At 39.5% G+C, this 26,449-nt stretch overlaps 1 protein-coding gene across 2 annotated transcripts in view; it reads right to left on the bottom strand.

Moving 5' to 3' along the window:
• TOX3 (TOX high mobility group box family member 3) overlaps positions 1 to 26,449 on the bottom strand; it is an 82,205-nt gene that overhangs the window by 17,165 nt on the left and 38,591 nt on the right. The window contains exons 2-3 of one of the 2 annotated variants that reach the window (XM_074158109.1): positions 9,347 to 9,412; positions 5,198 to 5,452 (exon numbers count right to left, since the gene is read on the bottom strand). In XM_074158109.1, the coding sequence (XP_074014210.1) occupies positions 5,198 to 5,452; positions 9,347 to 9,412 (321 nt within the window). The remainder of the gene's footprint in view (positions 1 to 5,197; positions 5,453 to 9,346; positions 9,413 to 26,449) is intronic. The other variant, XM_074158110.1, reaches the window with a different exon arrangement.

Below are 26,449 nucleotides of genomic sequence, written 5' to 3'. Positions count from 1 at the left end.
TCTGTTCATCTATTAATTTGAAGTTAATTAGTAATCTGGGAATTTAAACTACTAAAAAAGATTTGGACCTTTAAGCAAAAGGCACCACTGTTCTGAAACATGAATATTTCTGTTGTATGCAGCCTTTCATAAGCTGAAATTTGCAACTCAGCTCTTCACAGCCACAGCATTGAGCTGTTTATTTAAAAAGTCTCTTCTTGAAATAAAAGCAGTAGTCACCATCATGTCTTTGATTTGAGCACAGTGCCACTCCTAAGTAGTAATGTAATTAAAGATGAGCGTATTCCACTATGAATTAGCCTTATCTGCGCAGAATCCTGAATGCACCGACAGCACTGCAACAATTATAAAATATAAACAGGCTCAAGTCTTCATCAAATAGGAAACACATTTTTCTCTAGCAGCATAAGTAATATAGGGAGCAATATATGTAAAATTATCAGTCTGTTTTTGTAACATCTGTACTTTTTTGAATAAAAGAAAAAAAATCAGACTGAAAAGAGACAATTATTTTACTGTCTGTTTCTTAGATATCAGAAAGAGAATTTTGAAATTCATCAAAGCTAACCTTCTGTTATGTACAACAGGCTAAGCTGAAAAGAATGTTAACAAGTTCAATTTTCATTCAATCAGCACTACTGCTCTCTGAAATGTTTCATTGCAGGAAAGAAATAAAAATAATCTATATGGTAATTATGAGGATGAATCCCCCAGTAACTTTCAGCTACATGAAAGGTCAGTTCTATTCAAGATATTTTATCAGTCCCCTGCACATACTCCTGTCCTGTCATTTTAAATCTGAACAGCATTTTATTTTCCCATTTACAGCTACCTGCAGAATTAAGTACTTAAGCCAAATAAGAAAAAAAAAAAAAAAAAAAAAAAAGAAATGTTGAATGCTGGCAAAGGCTATAATAGCATGGAGATAAATCGTTCAGCTGCTCTCTCTCAAGCCTCTGGGGCTGCAGATTTTTCTTCTCCTGGTGCACTGTGGGTATTCAAAACTTGTTCAACATGATTTCATTTCATTTCAGGCACTGCCTGAGAAAACTAAATTACAGAATCAATCATACAGAAGGTCAGAGTGAGACTTCATTACAAGTATTGCATGCTTGCATGAATATCTTTCATTTATGACTGACCCAATATGTCACAATAGCTGTCTAGTAAAAATAATCCACTTTCTGAAATTGATGTACTACTGATGTCAATGCTACTCAGCAGGCTGGGCAGATTATAGAGAGGTGTTAAAAAAAGGAACCCTGAGGAGCCCAAGTTGTAGTTTTATAGAATTGCCACAGTTTGCAGATTAAAATAATTTTTCTATGGGCAGCTCAAGAGAAAACAGCATTAATATAAAATATCGGGGGTTGATTTTTAATGAGGATATCGCTGTTGATTTCCACTTATTTATATCCAAGTATTTATAGGGATAATATTTGTATCATGTAAATCCATGTGTTCTTTGAAGTCAAATGTACATCCACACTCCATTTGTCAGTGACTCATTTTTTAACATCAGGATTTTATTTGCATATTATTAAAATATTAAAAATAATCAAATTGCCTCCATTTTGTCTCCTCTTTTTGTTGCTGTTGTCTCTTTTTAAATGCAGGAAAATGCTGTTAAGTAAGATAAATGTGTTGTGTTTGTTGCCAACAATAATGAAGTTAATCAGCATTGTGACAAATTGTCACTCTTTCCATAGTAGGTATATCTTAACAGTATGAACAACTGTTAACTCATCAATATGATCTTTTAATAATTGCGAGGCCACATTTATGCTGAGAATAAATATCCTTGTTGCACCATGAATGATTTTTTCAATATAATAATACAGAGAGGATATGTTAAAAAAAGAATGATTTCTTTTTTTTTTTTTTTTTTGGTCTTCCTGTGGGAAATATGTGAGATACTTGCAGAAGTATTACGAAGCAGCTACCCAACTCCATGCCCTAAGGGAGACATAGGAAAACCTTGACATAACCTATTTTTAACCATGCCTCTGGCGATTCTGCATTCAAGTTTATAGGTGAACATGTCAGGTAGTACATAGAAAAAAGCCAAAGACACACAGTATTAATCATAATTCTGTCCAAGCCCATTTTATTTTTTCAACATTTGTGATTTAAAATCTCATGACATTTCTTCAAGGTGAAATTCTTCTACCGGACTTTTCAACAGGGTAGGACTACATTTATCTAAATTAAATATTGCTTACAGTAAAGCTCTCTAATGCTTCACAAGATAGCCAATAAACTCCAGCCAGTTCATATTAAAATAATTCAAGTTTGTATTCAGCTAAAGAAGCTTTAGTGATTAGCAATACACTATTAATACAGCTTTTAAATAACACTATCCTAGTATCACCGGATAAGAACATTGTTCTGTAACTGTATACGAACATCGTAATTATTTTACAACCCCATCTTTAGTTCTTTCAGATATAGTAAATTCAATTGACCATGAAATGAAATTTCATAGTCAAAATGCCTCCTTTACATTTTTTTTATTGCTGCAATAAAGTTTTTATAGCTCCAAGGCAAGGTAATTCATGAAATGTCTAATTTAAAGATGAATTCTAATATTATTAATAAATATTTACCAGTTTAATAAAGTGCACATTTTTCACATAAAATATGATATAATGTTTTCATTTTCTATTTTTGAATTACAGATTAACTGCTGGAAAATTTGAGTACTATAGAGAGCTATGTGAGTTCAGGGGAAACCTACGCAAGGACCCTCTGTTAACATTTTTAAACTTCTGAAGCTACCCAGCATTCACGAGAGGAAGAGAAAAAGACCACCGACTAAAATGCAATGGCAGGGGCCACTCCATCTCACAGTATAAAACGAATCCAGCAGTTATGGGGAAGTGTCTGACACACGAACCTCCCTATGTGGCTCCTCCGTAACAAATCACGCGATTCCTCATCCATTCTCTGCAGCAAAACTACACCCAAGCTGCCAAGGCACAGCTTTGAACTGGCAGTCACCCTAGAAAATACCACCGGGCTACGGGGGTAAGAAGGCATGAGCTTCTCTAGATCTTCTCCTTGCCCTATATGGGAACAAATTCTTACCACAAAAGTCAATGTGAACTATGCCAATAATTTCTAGGAAAAAAAAAAAGAAAAAAGAAAAGATGTAAAGCCTCTCATCTGGTGCAAGAAGAGGTGAGAGAAGAGATATCTAACCAGGAGGCCTCTTCTGGTTGGAACTGTTAAGGTGACAGCATTTACTCAAGGAAAAACCACATTCAGTAAAAGGATGCAAATTTACAAGGCAAAACGGGGTGAGGATACAAACCACTTGACACCATTGAGGGGACACAACGCTGGCCCAGCCCATGATATTTATTACATATTTCTGAGCAAGTTTCATTGTATTCCGTGTACACACACTCCGTTACTTCAGTTTTCAGGCATAACACTCCTGACTCTCAGGTTTTGTTAATCTGATCTGTCTCTAGTAGTCACCCAACATGTCCAGTGCATACCAAATCCCATGCGAAATGGGATCTGAAAAGAAGTATCGTATCCCTCAAGGCCCGTTGTAGGCAGTCCTTCCTGCTTCGTACCTATGGAATTACTGCATTCTGTACCTCCCAAACAGTGAACAGTTTGTGCTTAATTCTGTATTAGTGCTAGCTACTCTCCATGACCTCCAAGGAAATATTAAAATTTGTAACGAAGCCAGCAGCCTGCGGAATTCCAGAGAAATATTTGGTGCGTGTTCATTTGTAAATCTTTAATTAATTTTCACTTGCCAGAATAATAAAAAAGAAAAAAAGATTTACATGAAATCATAACGCGACGACATGTTGACCTTTATTACAGTCCAGCAGTAAATCTGTATTCTCACTACGCCGAGTTTAGCAAAAGGTCCTACATAAAACAGCTAATCAGGAAAAAAATATAGTTGATGTAAAATATCTGTTCAAGCTAAACATTCGCTCTGTCTTCAATATGCAATACAGAAACTAATTCTAATTGTAACCACTGAGTTTAAAATGCTAAGTATGACAAACTGACTCACAGCTGCCTCTCATCACTGCGAGCGTGAACGTTGCTGCTCAAAGCTTAGAGAAACCCAGGCAGGGAGACCCCCCAAAGCCTAAACAGAAACACAACAAGAAAGTGGAAAGTGCCCCCTACATCCACCAGCTGAGATCACAACCCTACAGCGCGTATAGATTCTGGTGAAGACTCCATACAGCCTTGGTTTTGCTTGTTCTAATTAACAAGAATGATCACTGGAATTAGCCTAACAGTCCCCATCACTCAGCCCTTCCCCGCACCAGGATGGTCCCTCCCCATGCCGAAGGGGTTGGAAACAGCCCAGGAGCAGGAGAACAGGCCCAACCTGCCCCATCACTATGGTCAACAAGAGCACTGGACAGAACAAAGCCTTTTTACGGCCCCATATTTCTGAGTGTGGTCAACGTAATACATCCCTATCCCTTCTATTATGAGTTTAAAATAAAACAACATCAATTTTCATTTATAAAGACTTAGCCCACAGAATACACAGAATATAAGGAACTATATGGGTTTTACTGCTGACATACTGCGTCTGGCTCCCTTTCCAGGCTACTCCCAATGCTGCACTTTCAAAATATCCTGATGGCTGTCAGATGTGGGTCCCATACTTGACACACAGACAAGCAATTCCTTCTAAACGCCGTAGTTCATCCTGGCCAACACAATGGTCTTTCAACTCTTGATGCCAGTGCCAACTGTCTAACACATCTTTGAACGTTAGCAGCACTTGGGATGCGTGTGATGCCGATGGATATGGACTTCCAAGTCCAATCCCAAAATTGAAATTCTGTGTTTCTAAAGCCTGACTGCTTCTTCATAAGAGATCTGTTCACACACAGAATAGTATTGCAGTGTACATTAACAACCACGTTTATCTTCCTGAATCCACCAATATTAAACCCTTAACCATTTGCCAACTGCCTTAGGGAACTGAATGATAGCATAGCATATTATTGTTTGCTGTGTAACACTGACAACACGTGTCACCGTTCATACAGAATGCGCCTGCACGTGACACGGAACATCGGCAAACGCCTGGTCAGGCTACAACACCACGGAATCGTACGATCTTCTGAGAGGTCAATTTAAACTGATAGACAACACAAACCTACGTTTACTGCGCTGTGACAGACAATAGAACCGCACCTACCATGTGCAATCCATTGCTGTGGATGACGCCGTCTTGCTCCATGAGGTTTCGGGATATCGTAATAGAGGGAAGATCCAGGCTCTGGGGGGGAAACTGAGGTGTAAATTCATTTCCTTGGGTGGGCAGCTGGTCACCGAGGCTCTGAAAGGGCAGCAGTATATCTGCCATCCCCAGCGCGGGGTCCGACTCGGGCGGGGGGGTAATGGGTGGGATTTCGAACTCCTCGTCCCCCAGGCTGGGCGTATGGAACGTCTGCTAGAGAAGGACAGGACAAGGCAAACCACGTTAGGGCACGCTGCTCTCAGCAACCACCTCCCCACCTGCAGTCCAAACCTGCTGCTGTTCTCAAATGCAAACTCTATACGCGACAAAATCTTTTAAGTTTCATAAACTGAAGGGGTTTACGGATCACTCTGATTAAAGATTTAAGTCTCATTATCATATGGCTTTAATGGAGTATCAGTATTAACAGTTTTTTAACGCGTACTTAATTAGCAACATCTGTCTTTGTTGTTAGTCTGCATATCAGCTACATTGGATTTGGCTGTATAACAAATTGCCACTTTATTGATATGTTAGTAAAATAGCACAAACAGCTTACATTATTCTCATGCTTCATAAAATACTGACAATTTTGTAGCACCACACCCCCCATTAATTCAGCACTGACCACTTCACATCTTTTCTTTCCTTTTTATCCACTAATAAACAGGAACTATTCTAATTCTGGTCTCTATTTCTTTCCCGTCCCAGAAGTACGATGCACCCTTTTTTTTATCCAAGGGTTGTAATTTGGAGGAGACACACGTATGAAAAAAAAAAGAGCAGGGGGTGATCACAGCGGCTTCCAGGGCTTTCTGAAGCACGCCAGCTTTGTTTGAACAGTAGGTTTGTTCCGAACTAAACACCTGTTAAGATGCCTTGAGCAAAACATTTACTGCCAGTTATCTTCAGGGTCTGTGCGTGTTTGTACGGGTGCACGTGTCTGTCAAAGATAATCTTTATTCAAGTAGAGTCTATATCTGGCTTCAACGTTGCTGACTTTTATTTGGGAAACAAACGAGCTACGCTTATTCAAATTTTCTTGCGAGTTAAATGAACTTTCATCTATTATTTCAGGTCCACTGCTGCTTAATAATAGAAATTCAGGGCTGGAAATTAGGCCATTTTAAATGTACCCAAATCAGGACTGTCTTGATCAAATCGGGCAGTTGGCAATCCTAAAATAGGCACTTTTGTCTTGTTCCGGACATGCAAGGCTGCTCTGGGATTTGTTTGTTTGCATTAGTTCAGGATTCAAGTTGGGGGGGGGCAGAATTGTTTTATGTATTATTTACATTGTTTGAAAGAGTGACTTAATGCCAGTTAATTTAAAAATGATATGTTCAGTGAAAGATCTCATTAACTGCTGCAAATTGTCATCCTTCAAACTGTTAATGATGATATAAATTAATAACCGCTTGAGAGAAGATGGAAACCGAAACACAAGAAAAACCTTTGCTTGCACATAGAACCTGTCAGCTGTCATTATTGGTCTCACACCAGAAATGATGAGGTCCCAGCCTGCTGCAGTCTGCGGCACCGTCAGGGTCTGCTGAGACTCTACCCATCTCCCTCGATCTGCGAGGTTGTAACTTAATTCGGGACGTGAAAGCCGGGCCTGGATTAGGGAGACGTTTGACTTCCCCGCTGCTGTATTACAAAAGGTGTGAATTTTTCTTCTTAGCTCAGGAACACAAAGGATGGATTGGCCAGGAGAAGTGGTTGGCTAATGAACATAACCCTATGGCTGCATTTGCAGTTATTTTGGCACTAATGTGGTCTAGTAACAGATGCAACTGTAATTTGTGACTCATTTGCTACCCCATTACTGCTTAATGAAATCTAACATATCACATTAACAATACGAATAAACACTCATTCTTGATATGTGGCATTTGGCTGTTTTCATTACCACTGTAATTAACACTTGAAATATTATTTCAATAAATATTTAAGGTGCTTTAAAATAGGTCGTAGTAATCATGACATAGAGACAGAAAACATAAAGCAAATGTGTGGTTTCTAAGCCTGAATGTGCTCGAGGATTACACTCTTAAGGCATTATTTACAGGAATAAAATGGGTTTCTAGCTCAGCAGTGCTCAGGCCCAAAATCATAGCGAGAAAGCTACATTCACGTTAATGTAAAAACACTATAATTAAATACATTGTAATGCCGTAATTGCAAAGTTAGGTTCACGCTTTAATGCAAACGCTAACACTTAATCATATTTTTATTCCTTGTTCAAGCGAAAGGATTCAATGAAATCAGTATTATTATAGTACATTTGAACCTCTCTTTACTTGATATATCTATGAGATAGTAGCAATTATAAGAACTGGATCTTTTTTCCACATCTAACAGAATAACTCCAGGACAGCTATGTAAATATATAACACAATATAGTAATATAATAATACAGTATTTTACTTCGGAAAGTGGCATTCATCTTAACACTTCCAGCTTATTACAAATGGGAGAGTAAATTGATGAATACCTTAATGTTTTAAAATGTGAATTTAATTCTCACAACATAACTTGTCCAAATATGTATATATCTTTTTTAAAAAAAACATATAACAGACCTAAGATTGAGGATAAAATAGACGTAATCTAAGAAGAGAAAAAGCCCCTTAGTGAAGTAGTCTTAAATCCAAATCACTGGGCTATTCAGTCTGTAAAAGGAGCCTGAATAGTATGCAATTTGGGATTGCAGCAAGGTGCTGTTATGACCAAAAGATGGGATAACATTTGGGGGATTTATCTTACCAATCACATTTTTTAAAGTTATTAACTTTTCAAATATTTATATCTTACACATTTTTTTAAAAAAAAAACCCAAAACTGTGTGCATGGTTAAATGCCATCTGTACTGAAATGTTCAAAACATTTGTTCCTTTTGATAAAAATGCAAATCTGGAGAACTGTTGTATCAACATATAACAGCCAATGTCTGACACGGTGAATTATCACAGCTGGAATTAAATTGTCTCTGAACAGCTGCTGGCAGCAGAGCTTTCATCAATGTTTGATTCAAATGTAGGAAAGAAATTCTACAGAAAGAAACATCATGTTGTCATTACAGATGGGGTTTGTGTTCATTATCACAAATAACACTGGAGCTAGTGCCAAACAATATTCCCTTATCTAAGCAGTCTTGCTGGGTAAAAAGAGATGGTGACCATTGTACAAATGATCGTAAAATATGACTCTTAATTCTAGCCTTCATATTTATTGTTACACCTTTCTGCTTATTTTCTCCAAGATCATTTTTTTAAAAGTGCACAAGAATACCTGCGACTGAATCACCACTTTACAACGTGTAAAATCAAGGCTGCCCAGTTTTCTAACCTTTGCTCACGTGGAAAAGAATTTATGGCATGCTCCCTAAATAAATACTTAGTTCTTCTTTTACATATTGCCATGCACATTAGTAGACAGTGCATCTTGCACCTTCCATCCTTCCCTTTGGAATAAGAGCCGCTGGGTTTTAGTGATGAGCAAAAAGGTGTTTCTGCCTGGGGCTGGGGTCAGGATTAGCATGTTGATGGTCTGTTAACTGCTGTAAGAAATATACAGCCACTGTCCTGACCATACCTTTCTCCTCTTTCCATTCTCAAAGGCAGGGATCAAATACATCACACCTCCACAACGCAGCAACTCCACCAGCCTGGACCCTGGGCTGCCATTTCAGGCAACAAAGTCGATTTTGGTTTCCTAACTTATACGAGTATTAAGAACCCGAATTTAAATGTTTGTATCTATAACAAAGATTAGCACATCATCTAGTAACGACTATTACTAAGCTTGCTTTCAAAGTGTACACCTACTGTGCTTTTTATTTGTTTCCTTCTGTTTATAATTTTTTTCATACCTAAAGCAGATTTGTTTCTATTGACATGCTATGTAAGTAACAGCCTTATGGACAGCTAAATTGACTAGTAATGGAGAGCTGTCAGGTTATTTTCTTTCTCATTAAAGTCTTTATTTTGTGCTCCATAAAACACAGAGAAATTCGGCACTTCACTCTTCATCCATTCAAAGTCTGTTAAATTATCACAGCAAACAGCAGAATATGAGCATAGATAAAAAAAGAAAAACATCTACCTCATTTGCAGCAAGAAATGCATTGTTTGCCTCTGCCATGTTCATGTAGTTGTTATTGTTTCCAAACTGAAAGAAAAATAAATATTTGGATTTTAATGCATGCCACGATAAACTTCTTTATCCCATCACTGGCACAGAAAAAGCTGCGGAAAAAAACCCACAACAACAACAAAAGAACAAACAGACAAGATGTAATTTTGCAGATGTTCTTTGAAGTCAGCACTAGATTGGATTCAACACTATTATCATTACATACTCTGCATCCCCAGGTCTGCACATGGAATAAATCCAAGTGTAGCTCTTGAACTTTCTTTGTCCATGTAGCAAAGCCACCCCACAGTCCTAGAGGTGACTTTGGAAATTAAGGGTCCATTAGAAAGAGACTATTCTCCAGCAAAGACATTTAGACTCTACTACATCTTTCCTGACGTGTTATAATATTTCTGCAGATGATCCTGGTCCTGGGGGTTGCTGCAGCTAGAAGTAGCTGTCAAATTACTATTCCAAGTAGACCTCGTTTTAAAGAGATGAAGGTCAATAAGGGGAAGAATGAGAATCTGCAACGTTGTTCTTAAAATGCCATTGTCTCCACAAAAGCAAAAAGCCAAACAATCCCCCTTTGTCTACCCTTCATTCCAGTTGAGCTCCCCCGCCCCCAGTGAACATTAACACCAGAAGATTTTGCAAATCAGAGAAACCGTATCACAGCGAGACCTTGAGATCTACCCAGGGTGGCGTGGGCCGAGCGCCCGCTGGCTCCAACTGAGGTGCAGCTCCTCTCACGCACCAGTGATCTGGAAGGATCCTCTCGGATGCCACAGAGTCATTTCCTCCAAATTCTCAAGTACGAGCATTTGTTGAAGAGATAACTACTTTTTCTTTTACAGACCGAGCATAGAAAAGAAAGAGATTATCAGCATTTGGTTAATGGGCGCTCGGTGTGCCACAGTCCCTTAACCGGCACTTCCAAAAAGCAGGTAGTCTGGTAACTATTCCTGCACGTGTTCCCAGAGCAGGCAGGCATCCAGAGTCTTTGCTTCAAGGAACAGACACCACGCGTGTCACGCAGCTACCACTAAAACACTAAATCTCAGGCTCCCACATTCTTATTGTCCTTGCACGCTGCAAGGTAAGAGCATCAAACGAGAGAAAACTCCCCATGCTCTCCCTGCCACATCCCTGCTGCTACAGCCACACTAAGCATTCTTCCCTCAACTCCCATTTTCAAGTTCTGTAAAGCACATTTTTTTCAGGAAGCCTTTAATTTATCTTGCCAGATCGTGGTGGACCTGCCTCCCCCCAAGCCACAACAGCAAACACCACCACCAGCAGCAGCAGCACAAGCTCTACAACAAGTGGTGGACAGCAAACTTTCCAGCAATGTGCCCTTGTTGCCAAGACGGCCAATGGAATCCTGGGCTGCGTAGGGAAGAGTGTGGCCAGTAGGTTGAGGGAGGTCATTCTCCCCCTCTACTCTGCACTGGTGAGGCCACAACTGGAATACTGCGTCCAGTTCCGGGCTCCCCAGTTCAAGAGAGACAGGGAACTACTGGATAGAGTCCAGCGTAGGGCAACAAAGATGATTAAGGGATTGGAGCATCTCCCTGATGAGGAAAGGCTGAGAGAGCTGGGACTTTATCCTGGAGAAGAGAAGGCTGAGGGGAGACCTTATCTATGTTTACAAGTACCTAAAGGGAGGGTTGAAGGATGATGGAGCTGGACTCTTTTCAGTGGTTCCCAGTGACAGGACGAGGGGCAACAGGCACAAGCTGGAACATAGGAGGTTCCACTCAACTATGAGAAAAAACTTCTTTCCGGTGAGGGTGCCAGAGCCCTGGAACAGGCTGCCCAGGGAGGTTGTGGAGTCCCCTTCTCTGGAGATTCTCAAGACCCGCCTGGATGCAGCCCTGAGTGATGTGCTCTGGGCAACCCTGCTTTGGCAGGGGAGTTGGACTAGGTGATCTCTAGAGGGCCCTTCCAACTCTGAGAATTCCGTGATTCCGTGAAGTGTGTGAGGATAGGTAACCATGCACCTGAACAGATCATTCCTTCCAAGCAGGAAATTCTGTTGTGCTTTCAGAGGAGCTGAATCTGCCCTGAAAGGAAAACCACTTTGCTCCGGCTCAATTTGCTACTGCAGTACTCGGTGCCTGATTGCCTTTAGCAGGGAAGTGCTTCAGACCCTAACTCTCTCCAGCTCCTCCAGCATCCCACAGCAGCGGAGGGGCAAGAGCGACCCTTTCAAGAAAGGCCCTTTCCTTGAAAACTCCAAAATCAATTTCCATAAATAAGACCAAAAGTTAAAGGGGGGGGGGGGGAATAAAAAAAAAGAAGAGGAGGAGGAGAAAACTATAGTGATACAGTGATAGAGGATGAAAAAAGGAAGACGGACACAAAGAATTGGAGCCTCATGTACCTGAAGAATTGGTCTGACTTGACAAAAAAAATCAGAAGACAATCACGGGGAGGAAAGAATATGAGATGAGATTCCTCACTCTGAAGTATGAAATTCCATTTGTGTACTTAACATGCTGAATCTTTCAACCTATAACACATGTTTAGCAACAGAGGCCTTAGCACAATATGTAGGCTGCCTCATAGCTATTAAAACTCTGTTATCCCCAGCTATGCAGATACTCAAGTAATGTCATCCATTTTTAAAAGCCCAGATGTCACCCGTTTTTTGGAGATTAAAAAATTCAAATAAAATTGCACATTCGAATTACTGTTTTGGCACATAAGGATATGTGTGTGTGGATTTGTTGTACAAAGACACAGTACTTCAGCTCAGCAGTGAGATCGACGGGATAGATTTTTTTCATGTCAGTTAGCGGCAGACTAAGAAGGATTTTCATGAAAAACTCCAATGGCTCCAATAGAGCTGTTCTTTCTACAGTAAAAACAGAAGTGAAATCAGGTTTATTAAATTATACCTAAGTGCAAAGGTACAATAGGCAAGTACAGCTCAGGTAAATAAGTGGGCACAAACACTATCCTATTTTAATGAGCTCAGCATCCTAAGGGCTCCAGTGCCTTAAAATGGAAATGTAGCTGATTTTTACCTTAAAGAGTAAAAGTCTACATTGTTTTGATCTACACGGATTCCTCACACCACAGCGACTGCTGTTCCGATTGCCAAGTGGACTGCTCTGGCAGGGCTGGAGGAGATGATCTCCAGAGGTCCCTTCCAACCCCCTCTCATTCTGTGGTTCTGTGATTCTTCCTTTTTGCTTTATTAAAGTAAAACAAAAGGGAAAGTGACAACATAATTTTCCATTTCATTAAGCCTGTGGAAGCAAATGACGTAATGAGGAACGTCAAAGCTAAGTGTCACAAGTACATATCCTTAGATTCATTCTGCTCTTGAGCTACAGTATTTAAGACCCTATTGTGTGTGACTCAGGCACTGATGTCAGAACCTGGCATATTTAGGCTTTGGTTAGTATGGATCATAACTAATATTATTTAAATTTATTTTTTGTCCCTGAATTAGAAATCCGTTGAAGGCACACAACAATTATCAGTGAGTATTTCTAAGATTAAACTTCCTTATTATCTAATGGTACCTATAACAACAAAAGAAAATAAAACGGTTATTATCTTAAGGACCTAAACAATTCAAAAAACAAATTAAGCTTAGAGTGAAATAAGAACTGGGTTAGAAATCCTCTTCTGAACAGTTAGTCTGCGAATGTAATTACTGAAGAAACTACAGCTAATCAGCTGTGAATTGTATCCATTAATTAGTATTTGCCCTGGAGAAATGAGAAAAATCAGTAACAATGTTAACACTGCAATGCACTGATGAGTACTGAAACACAGGGCCCTCAGCGTTTAGTCAAGCAGGTGGCTCCAATGGTCCAAGTAATTTAAAAAGCTCTCACCTGAAGTGCAGAGCTGGAATTACAAAGCACTTCTTGCATATCTTTGTATCTATATAAGGCTATAATTAATGGCTTTTAATTTAGAAACACTTTGTGATCAGCTGGGAACAGTTATAAATCATTCTAAATAGAACAAGGGGTTCTCGTCTATTTTAGTAAAATAATTTGGGAAAGATGTTTTTTGTGAAATGACTCTTGTTGCAGTCAACATTCTTCTCCACTTATTTTCAAAAGGAACCCTTGCTCAGACCCCTCAACCATCTGGGAGCATTCCCATGGCTGACAGCAGACGTTCCAATTCAAGGCCAGGTCCGGCGATGTGCTCTGCCCAGGTATACTCCGGTGGGCTCCCACCCTTGGATTTCCCTGGGACAGAGACAGAGAGTAAGATGCAGCACCCAGTCCAGCTATCGTTTTGTTTCATGCTTTGCAAATTATTTAGCCATAGCAATTAGCAGGTTTTGCATAAAATTTTGCACCTGAAGATCTCAGAGCACCCTCACTCCGTAGCTACGAAAAGATAAAATACTGGAGCTTCTTCTGGCAGCACATACCATTGCATTACAAACCTCTATTTGTTGCCTTTGATTTCAGGAGTTCAACAAACTCCATCTTAAGTTCTGAAAAACATATTAAGCGTGATTTCCACAACTCACTGCCACAGCAAACCATCGGAAACCACGCGCACACGCCGATTTCATGAAATGGACTGCAAACACACAAAACCTCTTCTGAACTTGTTGTGAATCACAGCTTTCGTTCTTCGCGCAAATCCTTGCATTAAAACTATGACAGTTCAGTCTCTACTCTTTTATGTTGCCAGGACACTTGAATCTTGGCCCTACTGACATCCGTGAGGACCGACACGAAGGCTGTAATGGGAGAGACTGGATGTCTGCTTACTAGTACCGTGTATAAAGCATGTCAAGAATTTTTTATTATTTCTAAAAGAGCTTGTTGAAGCTCTTCTCTTAGCTTTGCCTACCAAACCTGAAGCCCAACATCTTGCCTCCTTCATCTTTTCTAGCAAGGGTGTGTATTTGCAACGCTGAGGGAAAACTCATGCCCTCTGTTCCTTCCCCAGCGCACGCCCTCATGAAGACCAAATCAAGCCCTGCCCAGGAGTGGGGATATAAAAACTGTATCACTGCCCCACTTCTACAAACTATGCATTTTCATAGCCCAAACCTCCTAGGCCAGACGCTATGATACCTGTTTGGAAATCCACACGCACTGCCTGGACATTCAGGCTACCCTTTGGACCCACCAGAGCTTAAGTACTGGTGGGTTACAAAAGCGAAGACCAACGAACAGTTGTTTTAAGAAAGAAGTCTGATGCAACGAACGCCACAGAAAACCTTGGCAGTTCGGGGTAAAAATCTGTGATTAAATGTCCAGAGTCTGCATTCCTACTGAAAAAAATATTCAGAAAAATCCCACAAGGGTAAGTAGTGGCTACTGTCTGGGCTTTTCTTCTACAATTGGGATGAGTCAAAAGCCACAGCAAGAAATAAAACAAGCAAAAGAGAAGTTCACACCAAAACCCCATAATATTAAAAAAGCATAAAAAGTAAACCAAGTAACTAATTTTCAAGGCACTACAGATACACAGAATAACATTTGAACCTATAAAAGGTAATGGGAATTTTGCTACTGATTTTAATGTAGAAATTATTTTACTTACAACATTCAGTCATTAGTATTTATTACAACCACATTTGTGTCTTCAAATCGACTCAATTATGGTGCAACTCCAACCTGAAAAACATTAGAACTCACACCCAATATTCATTTCCTGAAAAGTGCTAATACCTAAGTAACTTAAAACCAGACATAGAGGAGGCCAGACTTTTACCTGAGCATCTCAATGGGACAAAAATGAATTTTTAAAATACTAGTATTTTAATGTTCAAGAGTAACATTAGATTCATCATGCAAATACATTAGATTTTCTAAATAATTATTTTCATAATATTGCTGCTTAATTTAATAGTGAAACCACAAGCAAGAAGAAACTACTGGAAGGGTTATTTTTCCAGCACAGAATACTATCAAAACCATGGAACGTGAATAAATGTCCCAAACGAAAAATGCAACCAAAATATATCCAGAACAGGAATGAAACACATTTTATCATCTTTTCATAACTAATCCCGAGACTTTCAATTTGCTTAGAAGGAATGATTGCAATTCTGTACTCAAAGACTACATATGTTATATCCAATAATAATAATAATAATAATAAAAAAAACCAAAATAGAGTTATTACAGAATCCACTCCCCTCACTTTTTGTTTTTTTAAATTTTATTAAAGAAAGCCCTATCCCAACCCTTACCGCAAAACAGAATTCAGGCTTAGTTGTCATGGCACTACCAGTTCTTTCAAAATTATTAGTTAATATTTAGTCAAAATACACATTTAAAGTTTTTCAGGACAGCATCTCCAGACAAAGTTCTCACCGGCTTGACGCCAAACTACTGCCTGTAGAACTAGCTCTAAACTAGTTCTGTCACAGCACTACATATCCACTGGCATATGTATTTTAGGTAGTTACACATCCAAATTATATCCTTTCTGATGCCATTTTATTGCTTAGGGAAAATGGCAGCCTCAACTGATCACGCTTCCAGTATTTCTCCAATAAAATTAGAAGTTGTATTTTTAAAAATACTGGCCATTAATAAAATAATTCTTTTCAGTGTGAGCATGCTCATATTTTTTTATATAGAATAATATCTTCTTGCACAAATATATATTATGGCAAGGATCTCAGTTCTATCTTCATATTTGGCAAATTAATTCCTCTGAGGTTACATTATCCTTATGAGTAAAAAGAAAGATAACGATCCCAAAAGATGTAATTACAGACCAAAACTAAATTACTTTGCAGGTCTAAGTACTGTATCTTAATAATTTCACCGGAGAATGTCTTCACTGCATTTGGGCAGATTTGATTTTGCTGCCTGACCAATAATTACAGCTCTGGCAAATACAATGTCTGATAAGGACATCAATTAAGAATGAGCATTGTGTTATTCAAAAAAAAAAAAAAATTCATCATGTTCACAGCCTGTCTGATTGAATGAAATGCCAAATTAAATTAATGGAGATTGCTAAGTCTAGCTGGCTGGTGGGGAACCATGCAGAAAGTGGGACAGCATAGACAATAAACTGTCTGTAATTAAAAGATGAGAAGCTGGACTAATGCTACTTCAGCCTGATTACTCCAAACAAAACAATATACACTAAAATTATTCTGGCAACAGAAGTAGATGGAGTGGGAGGAGGGCTGGGAGAGGGGGCTTTTTCTTTTTTTCTTTTTTAAATAGTATCAACCATCACAATCTATGAGCAGCAGTGTCCTCATCAGATGTATTAAATTAAATATTGGTTTTTCTCATCAGGAAACACAATTTATTTTCTCAATGAACATAGAAATAAGAGATGAGAATTCTCCAATCATTTCTGTTGTAGATGGATATCCAGCTAATCTCTGTAGAGGCTTTACTTTTAAGTATGATGTGTTCCTAGCAGGAGCAGAGTGTTCTTTTCTGGAAGAGCAAGTCCTTCATGACAGTTTCAATACTTCAGAAGCAGTAGGTGGCATTCGTGTTATTTTAGAAAATACAAGTATTCTACTTTATTTTTGCTACTAGAAACAATGAGGCAGATTTTAGTAGCTGGTTCATGGATGCAATACCACTAAAGTTGTTAGGGATTTATATAGTTATAAGTGACTGAAGTGTCTTTTTAAACATGAATTTTAAAACCTTGTAAAGAAAGAAGTAATTTTACCTCAGAGTGAACGCAAAATGGTATCCTCAATTTTGACGCTACACAGCTCCCCATAGAAATTTCCGTACCCCTCTGGCAGGACGCTAACATTTTGGAAGCAATAGCACACACTGCCAGATACAAGAAATTGTTCTTTACCATAGACAACGTGCAGCTATTGGAGGCTGAGGATCGAGTCACCGAGTATGAAGGCCATGGAGAGTTGGACCAGGTGCCGTCAAAAGGCTGTCCGTTTGGGTCAGCCTTTGACCAAATATCAGGAACCAGATCCTGTATCCCAGTTACATCACAGATCAAACCACTACGTGCATGCGTGCGTGCACAAGGGTGTGGATACAGCCACAGAGACAATGCTGTTCTCAACAAAAGATAACATTTTTTTGAAGAATTTCACGAAGTATCGGACCACTAGTAGACATGTATTACATATGCCAAGTATTGTATTTGAGCCTTTCCATTCATATTCTTACAGCAAATTTAGGACTATTATAGGATAATACAATAGAAATCAGCTCTCCGAGACAGATTACAGTATTATTCTTATTTTCAGTAGATAATATCTTCTGGAAGCAGGTTCATTTCCTGCTAAGTTCTGCCTGCAAATTCTCTAGGAAAGATCTTCGTGTACGTGTGAAAAACTACGCGGAAAGTGTTAGTCTTAGTGACTTCTGCCACCAGAACTTACTACCCGCCAGTCATTTCTCTCTGTTTCTTCCACATCAGGATTGTCTAACACACCATATCAGGACCCTGCAATAACCACGAGGAGATGCGGGCCCTGGTGAAAACAAAAGGAGTTCCCATAGGGAATTTCATACCAGAAAGCTTCATTAGCTTAAGAACACGTTGCTGATGAGCAACTACCCAACAACAGAGAGGAGCACAAAATATTAAAATAAATGTATTTAAGCACCCAGTTTTGCAGTCACATCCCTAATGCTGAATTTTAGGCAAATGAATAATCTCATCAGTGGTTCATTAATTATTGAATCTGCACATAAGTGTCTGTACAATCACACATTTGACAGTCTTTTGATATTTAAAAATCTTAAAAGCCTTTAATTCAGGGGACCATTTAGATTCCAATTTTCTAGTCTTAAACATCTGCCACACTAATTGTTATATATATGTTTATATACGTGTGTCTACACATCTACATACGTGTACACACATTCTCTACTCTTTGCTTAGAGTCAAAAAAATCTGTGGGATAAAATACTTGAGCAAGATCCTGAAGAAAAATAGACATTTATATTTTATTCATATATCCTCAAATCTCCATCAGACACACTGTTTGCAGATAGTAGAGATTTAAAAGTTTTAGGAAAGCAATTAGAATGAAAATATTTGAAGTTACTTTAAAAGCTTTCAGCCAGCAAATAAAAACTTCGACAATAACAATAAAAAGCACTGACTTAATCTCCCTAATTCCAGCCAAACTCTTTAATATGAACTCCTTCAGTGGATTCCACGGCCAAAAGCAGTAAGTGAATGATATTTTGCCAAGTGTGATACTGTGCGAGTCTTAGGAACAGTAATGAAAGGAATATTTAATGGTCTCGTGTTAGACATTTTCAGATCTCTTAAGAAGGATACAGTCTATAAAAGTTTTTATATGCAAGAAGTAACTTTGTATGAATATGCACAGTATTATTATTCTGTTGACTGACAGTCGAGGCAATTCAATATATGCCAGATTTGTAATGCTATTTATTCCCTATTTAAATGCATAAATATTAAAAGGTGGTCCAAAGTGCAGCCCTGGTCCTAACATTTATACAAGATTGAGGTGTTACAAAATTGGTCTGAATCTTGAAACTTCTCTCCAAGACAAACATACCAAATGTTTTGCTGTCACGTGTTCAAAGAGTTTCAATCTACCGTTTGGGCTCCTTGTAGGCAAGAATGGATTTTTCCATTCTGCCCACCTTGGCTTCAAAGGCAGTAAAATCAAGACTCAAACCTGGATTCTTAGTATATCTATGCCTCCACCTACATATACTAAAGACTATACTTTTTCCTCTGTAGAAGGTTAATACAAATATCAAACTTAGACCAACCCACTGTTTCACATAAAAAAGACTCCACAAGATCTACAGATGTTACTTCAAAGAGTTAGTTCTAAAGTACGTTCACTATCGTCACACCCTGTTACTGCCTGAAGCTTAAAATACGGGGAGAGACCAAATGTTAAGATAAACACATTCAGTAACAAAGCCAAGGAAAGGCCACTGTAGTTTTAGTATTTGTTTAAAAGTATATGAATACTGAAACAACGTGTTTTCTTTCTTTGCGTTTTAACCTAGAGTTATTTGTGATGATGAACTACGAAATTATTTTTGGCATCGCTCTCATGAGCACGTACTTGTCGCTGGAATAAATTAGACATACATTGTCACGGAAGGAATATATTGCTAAAATGCAAAAGAACTTACTTACACGGCTAGGCCTCTTGTTTATATATGTTTTTCTACAACTTTGTAGCAATTTAGACTCCACATGAGAAAGGTCTTATCAAATATGCAGTTTCACAGCATCCATTCAATGTATGCATTTTATGAGTTATATTTATACAGTTAATTTATTACTAACCGGCTCATGTTATATATAAGATCTTATTTCTGGTGACATCAGAGGACAGATGGCAGTTAAATTACGCTTTCTTCCACAACAGCTCTAAAGAACCGCAGCACGGGTAAAGCACAATTGCTCCCTTTCCACGTCCCTGTGAGAGGGTGGAAATATCTCTACCCTCCATGATGTTTACCAAGGGGAAGAAGACCAGCAGCCTCTCAGAAGGGCCTCGACGCGTACACGTGGCCCTGCAAAATCACCTGCAAGGTAGACCCCAACCCAGTCTGTGGACCTGAGGGAGAGCAGCACCATGTCCCCTCCTGCACTAACACACCAAGGTCAGTATTAAGGGCCCTTTTTTAACTCCCCCTCAGCCCAGGTATAAGATAACTAACCCTACACCTCCATTTGAGCATCCTTTTGCCCCCAACTCCTGTATCGGTTATTTTAATAGGTTTTTCTGAGGGGAAAAAAAAAAAAAAAAAAGTATAAATACAGAACTATTTTTGCCATATGAAAATTTCTCTTCTACCTTCCTCTTCGAGGCATTAAGTTCATACAACCAAGGTGTTAATCATGTCTCCCTCCTCCATATTTATTTGATATAAGCTGTCTAAGCATTGAATCTAAGCATTTCTTAACATAATGACAGCATTTTATTCTTAGAATCCCAAGAAATAGTTTTATATCACTATATTCAAGATTACTGTAACATTTTCTCACACGAATTTAAAGTGATGTGATTATACTGCAATTGGGCTGTAAGTAGCTTTTCTTAGAATCTTATATCAAATTTCACTCACTCCAGCGAAAATCGTAAATTCCATTCTAGACTGTGATTCAGCTCTACTACCCTAGCAAATTATATCAAGTTTTAAATATAAAATTGATAGAGAAAGGGTGAAGCAGATGTAGACACTTTATAATAATCATAATGGAGGATTAGTCAAGACACTTTCAGGCTAAAATCAGTACATGCATGAAATCTTAAATGTCTCAACTCTCAGTCACATTGATACCATGGGTTCCTGCGACTTTTTTTTCTGCGAAATTAAATACTTTCCACTTTCGAAATACTAATCATAATCAAATAGAAAAATAGCGGTTTTTTATAAGTCTATATTAACTCTACTTCGTTACATGCAAGGCTGTACAAAGCAAGCCAGCCGTCGCAAAGGCAGTCTGTAGGATGTAATCTGCTCTTACTACACACATACCTGAATAAGAAGCAGAGAAAAGCCACCCAGAAATGCACCCGCTGCGGCGCTCCAGCCAGTGATGGCCACCAGCATGCACTAAGAGATGCCTTTCTGTGTGGGAAGGAGAGGGAAGCCCAGATGAGGCTCAAGGATTTCATACGGTAACCTCCTAACACCAGGAGCTGGGCAAGACGCTGACTGACAGGCACAAGATTTGGGAATTTTGCTCAGCCGTAAGACCTCTTCTAATTTGGAAAAATTATGTGTGGCAACATACTACAGTTTGGAGATGCACGTTGGAAACAGGCCCATAACACATCGCTTCCTCCTGTTTCTTCATCTTACATCAACCTTGAACCTGGAGGATTTCTCCACTATTTTTAGCTGGGGCTGGATTACAAATCCCACAGCAGGGAGGCCTCTGGAGAGTCTTCAGCAACAACTAACTTTATTTAAACATGCAAGATTGAATTGGATGCAATGCTCTACAATAACAGTAGAGGAGAATTAAATTTCAGAGTGGAATAATCCCTCATGTGAGCTTGTATTCCTAATTTATGCCACTGAGACCAATCAGGCTTAATTTATCTATCTTTAGCTTCCCACTGTTTCATTCCAACCTACAGGCAACGTTTTGGGCAGCAGAAACTTTATTTTGTAGGTGAGTAACCTACTTTAATTGCATTTTCATCCATTACTACAGTCTAGCATTTTCTTCACTTAATTGGGTCAGCGTATTTCTTCTTGTAAGTGGGTGCAGAAATTACTTCTGATATTGATTGCAGCCCCTGAGGTTCTGCCGAGAGTTGAGGGCACACAAAGGGGACACCGCAAATTCCATTTAAGACGAGTGACATGAATAAAGTTTCAATCAAAACCTTCACTCCCAGTAATAAAATAATAACAAAAAAAACCCCAAACACCAAAATAAAAAAACCCATGAAAACCCTAATGTAAAAATACTGAAGTATTATATTAAGTAAATTAATGCCGGTTAACAAAAATCATGTTGCTCTGTTTGTAATCTTATTTCAAATGCAACCTGACCAACAGCCTCACAAATGCAGGGCTGGAAATGCCCAGCACCGTACGAAAGCCAGGCCTCTCAAGTCTTCACGTGATCTTCGGCACCGATGGTTGTAAATACTAACGACTAATTAGTGTTCAAATTAAGTGCATATTAAAAAGCACACCAGGCATTTCAGTAATGTAATTTCTCCTCATAGTTTTCAGATGCCATAGAAAAAAAAAAAAAAGCAATTTTTTTTTTAATATATGCCTAAAAATGGTAATAAAAGCTCGCTTCAATAGTCAAGTACTACACTTCACGTTTTGATGTAAGGAAGCCTGAGCTTTGATGCATGCAAATTCTTGAGTTTCTTTTACTGAAGTATAAGAGACGTCAGATCCTGGTGGCATTTCTGCCACCAAGCTGTTCCACAGCCACAACTCACACTCTGAAAACATTGTCCTAATTTAGTGGACTGAGACAATGCAGTGTCTTACGCCATTCACACCAAAGATGCGCAAGAAGTTCAGTACTTCTTAGCTGAATTTGAAATCATCAGGTTTAGCTTTAGTATGAATTCAAACTAGGTGTATGAATTAGCTGTAATCTCTTCATGAACTTCCTTTGCCTGAATGTTCAGAAACTGCAAGATATTCCTAGGAATACCTGTTAATTACAAGCCAGGTTAATAACTGGAGTTCAAATGGGAAAAATCACAAGCTTATATTCATGTAGCACACTGAAGTTTTCCTTATCAGCTGCTGTCACGATGGAGATCTGAGCTCTCCAGAAACATTTCCCCAGGTGTCCCTGAGACAGTATTTTTGAAACAGAAACCATTCCTATCAAACCAAATAACACACTTTGTACCATAACCGTGTGGTTCTGGCAGGCAGACGCCCGCTGCAAACTACTGTGAGTTCCCTCATTTTTATTTCGTATCTTGAACCTTTTCATTCCATCCCACTTTTAGAAGCAGAAGATTTCCCAGAGATCAGAAATTTTTTGTGTAGAGACCTGGACTCAGTGCACTCACAGAAAATCCGATATATTCAGGGTTTTTTTTTTCCAAATACCCAGGGCTACAGCTGTCTCATTACTGCGTTATATTTTGGATTGCATAATAACTTTAGCCAAGTTTTACGATACGGACAGATTATGTTTCTGTGATATCAAAGTTGCATAAGAGTTGAGAACTACTAATCCCACGTCCAGTTCTGGAGAGAAAGTGAAAGGATGCAAAACCACGCAAGGGAGCATGAAACATGAAAATTGCTTTATACGTTCACAGTAAGGACAAATCACAGGTGATTTGGGAGGTGATTCGGGAGGTGATCGTCCCCCTGTACTCGGCACTGGTGAGGCCCCACCTCGAGGGCTGTGTCCAGTTTTGGGCCCCTCACCACAAAAAAGACATCGAGGTGCTGGAGCGGGTCCAGAGAAGAGCAACAAGGCTGGTGAGGGGTCTGGAGAACAAGTCTCCAAGAGGAGAGGCTGAGGGAACTAGGGTTATTCAGCCTGGAGAAAAGGAGGCTGAGGGGAGACCTTATTGCTCTCTACAACTCCCTGAAAGGAGGGTGTAGAGAGGTGGGGGTCGGTCTCTTCTCCCAAGTCACGGACGACAGGACTAGAGGAAACGGCCTCAAGTTGTGCCAGGGGAGGTTCAGGCTGGATATTAGGAAAAATTTTTTCACTGAAAGGGTTATCAGACATTGGAATGGGCTGCCCAGGGAGGTGGTTGAGGCACCATCCCTGGAAGTGTTCAAAAGACAGGTTGATGTGGTACTGGGAGACATGGTCTAGTGATGGTGTTGCATTTTGTTGTTTTGTGGGTGTTTATTTTTGTCAATTAGGTTGATGGTTGGACAAGATGATCTTGAAGGTCCCTTCCAACCTAGAAGATTCTGTGATTCTGTGAAATCCACAAGGCCAGTTTTTCGTTGGCTGCAAAACAGGGCAGATTTTGCTCTACCGTAGAATTTGTCAGTAATTTTTTCTACCTGAACTGGGAGACACTGCGCACTGTTAGTGTGAGCACAAGGAAGGCGGCAGGAACAGAGGAATAGCACACGGTGTTCTGGCTGCTCTCTTGCCACCAACGGAGGAAAACACCAAGCAAGGGCGGGGAAATAACCAATTGGTCACAGTAAAAGGTAAACGGTATTCTAAATCATGACTTTCTCTTCATGCGTATAAGCACCTTGAATAACTTCTGATAATGTTTTGTTGTCCGGTGATTTTTAGACTTAAGTCCAACAAACCCATTATCCTCAAGATAATGGTTTTGCCTGCAATCGTTTCCCTGATCTGTCCTGGAATTATGACAACAGTTCTCCAGTGAAAAAGATTTCCTTTTCTAATCAAAACAAAGTTGCTCAATGGTATTTTCAAAACTTGTTAAGAACAACATAAAAATATATATATGTATTTTCATATATATATGTATTTGCATGGGAGAAACGAGTTGTCTATATACACACAGTCTGGTTTTGAGAGGAATAAAATTATAAACAAGGGCTATAAAATGATGTACAAGGGCTGGTTAGTAGGAGACAGAGAAAGGGTAGAAGAAGCTGGACATGAGCAGGCAATGTGCTCTTGCAGCCCAGAAGGCCAATCCCATCCTGGGCTGCATCAAAAGAAGTGTTGCCAGCAGATCCAGAGAGGTGATTCTGCCACTTTGCTCTGGTGAGACCTCACCTGGAGTGCTGTGTGCAGGTCTGGAGCCCTCAATATAGAAAGGACATGGACCTGATGGAGCGGGTCCAGAGGAGGGCCACTAAAATGATCAGGGGTTTGGAGCACCTCTGCTATGAGGACAGGCTGAGGGAGCTGGGGTTGTTCAGCTTGGAGAAAAGGAGGCTCCGGGGAGACCTCATAGCGGCCTTCCAGTACCTGAGGGGGGCCTACAGGAAGGCTGGGGAGGGTCTGTTTACAAAGGCCTGCAGTGACAGGACGAGGGGCAATGGTTTGAAGTTGGAGAAGGGGAGATTTAGATTGGATATTAGGAAAAAGTTCTTTACCATGAGGGTGGTGGAACACTGGAACAGGTTGCCCAGGGAGGTGGTTGAGGCCCCTTCCCTTGAGATATTCAAGGTGAAGCTCGACGAGGCCCTGGGCAGCCTGGTCTAGTTGGAGGTGTCCCTGCTGACTGCGGGGAGGTCGGACTAGATGACCTTTGGAGGTCCCTTCTGGCCTGGACCAATCTATGAATCTGTGAAGAAAGGCCCATAGAATGGCACAATAAGACAATGATTACCAGAGCAGGATAACAAAAATTAGCTGATCAGATGGGTAAGGAAAAGATAAACTGAAAACTGGTAAGAGAAAAGGGATGAAAATAAACTTTGAGGAAAGATTAACGCAAAGGAGAGGTATTCAAAATTAGAAAAAATATTTAGAAGTTTGTGATACCTTGTAAAACATGGTTTTGAGAACATCTAGAAGCAATTCAAAGCGTATATGTTTACATGCACTTTCAAATGAATGACATTTTTTTTTCATATTTTGAAAAAATGGACGTCTTTTAACAGTGAATATGAAATTTAAGTTTTCCTTTTTCCTTTGTCTCCCATACAATCTTATGGTTTTGCCTTCCCAACAGCATGGAACAGTTGTCCATGTCCATGCTCAAACACGTCCATGGGAAACTCTGAGGAACATGCCCATGATGATCCTTCACACTTCTCTGTGCGGGACCTTCCTTATCACCACTGAAACCAATAACGATAGATTACACATGACACAGGAATCTATTCCAATGCTATAATCTCACCTTCGCCCAACCATACAAAATCCACTTGTTATAAGAAACGCCTCCACTTCTATATATATATATATACACACACCAAAAGGCAAAACTCCCATCTCTCTCATAAAATCAAAATGCAAACAATAATTCATTTAAGGGTCATCTAGGAAAACCAGAAATCTGCAATGGTACTCACCAAGGAGAAAAACGGTGAAGGGTTATTTGCCAACATAAATCAGGCTGTACCATCCGATTGAGATGGTGGTGGTGTGCTATATTCCAGTAACTGGAATATCATTGGTAGCTAAACTAGCTACTATAAAAAAAAATAAAAGGGCTATCAATTTTCATTTCAACATATAAATATATCATCTTCTGAGATAAGTTTCTGCCGTGCTGTAATATTTAACCATGCATGTGTGAAAAGGGGGTGAGGAGTGAGTGAGGGTGCATGTATTGGTTAGATTCCTTACAGAGAAGTATGCATGAAATGCTTCATAAAAAGAATACTAAATTGAAAGAATACCCCATCTCCCTAAATATGGCAAGTTTTACATTTCCTCTGTAAATCCTTCACCATTCTCAGATGCAAATTCTCCTTCTACTGTGTTCGCTTCTCCTACGTTCTGCTCTATAAGCATAAATTTGGATAAAGTCAGGCCCCTTTCCGGTCTCTTCATCCCCTCTGAAGCACAACCCATGCTTCTGGCTCAGTAACCTCTGTCTGCTTCAGAGATAAACAATGGTGTTCAGCTCATGAACGTCACAGTGCTTCAACCTCATCAATGGATTTTTTTATTATCAAAATCTAAAAATGGCAATTTCACACACTCCCCTCACACCAGAAGTTCCCAGGTCATCTAAACAGTCTCATCAACATTTAGAACGAG

The sequence above is a fragment of the Numenius arquata genome, chromosome 13 (assembly GCF_964106895.1).
Source record: "Numenius arquata chromosome 13, bNumArq3.hap1.1, whole genome shotgun sequence".
NCBI lineage: Eukaryota > Metazoa > Chordata > Aves > Charadriiformes > Scolopacidae > Numenius > Numenius arquata.
This window is presented reverse-complemented; position numbering and strand designations above follow the sequence as displayed.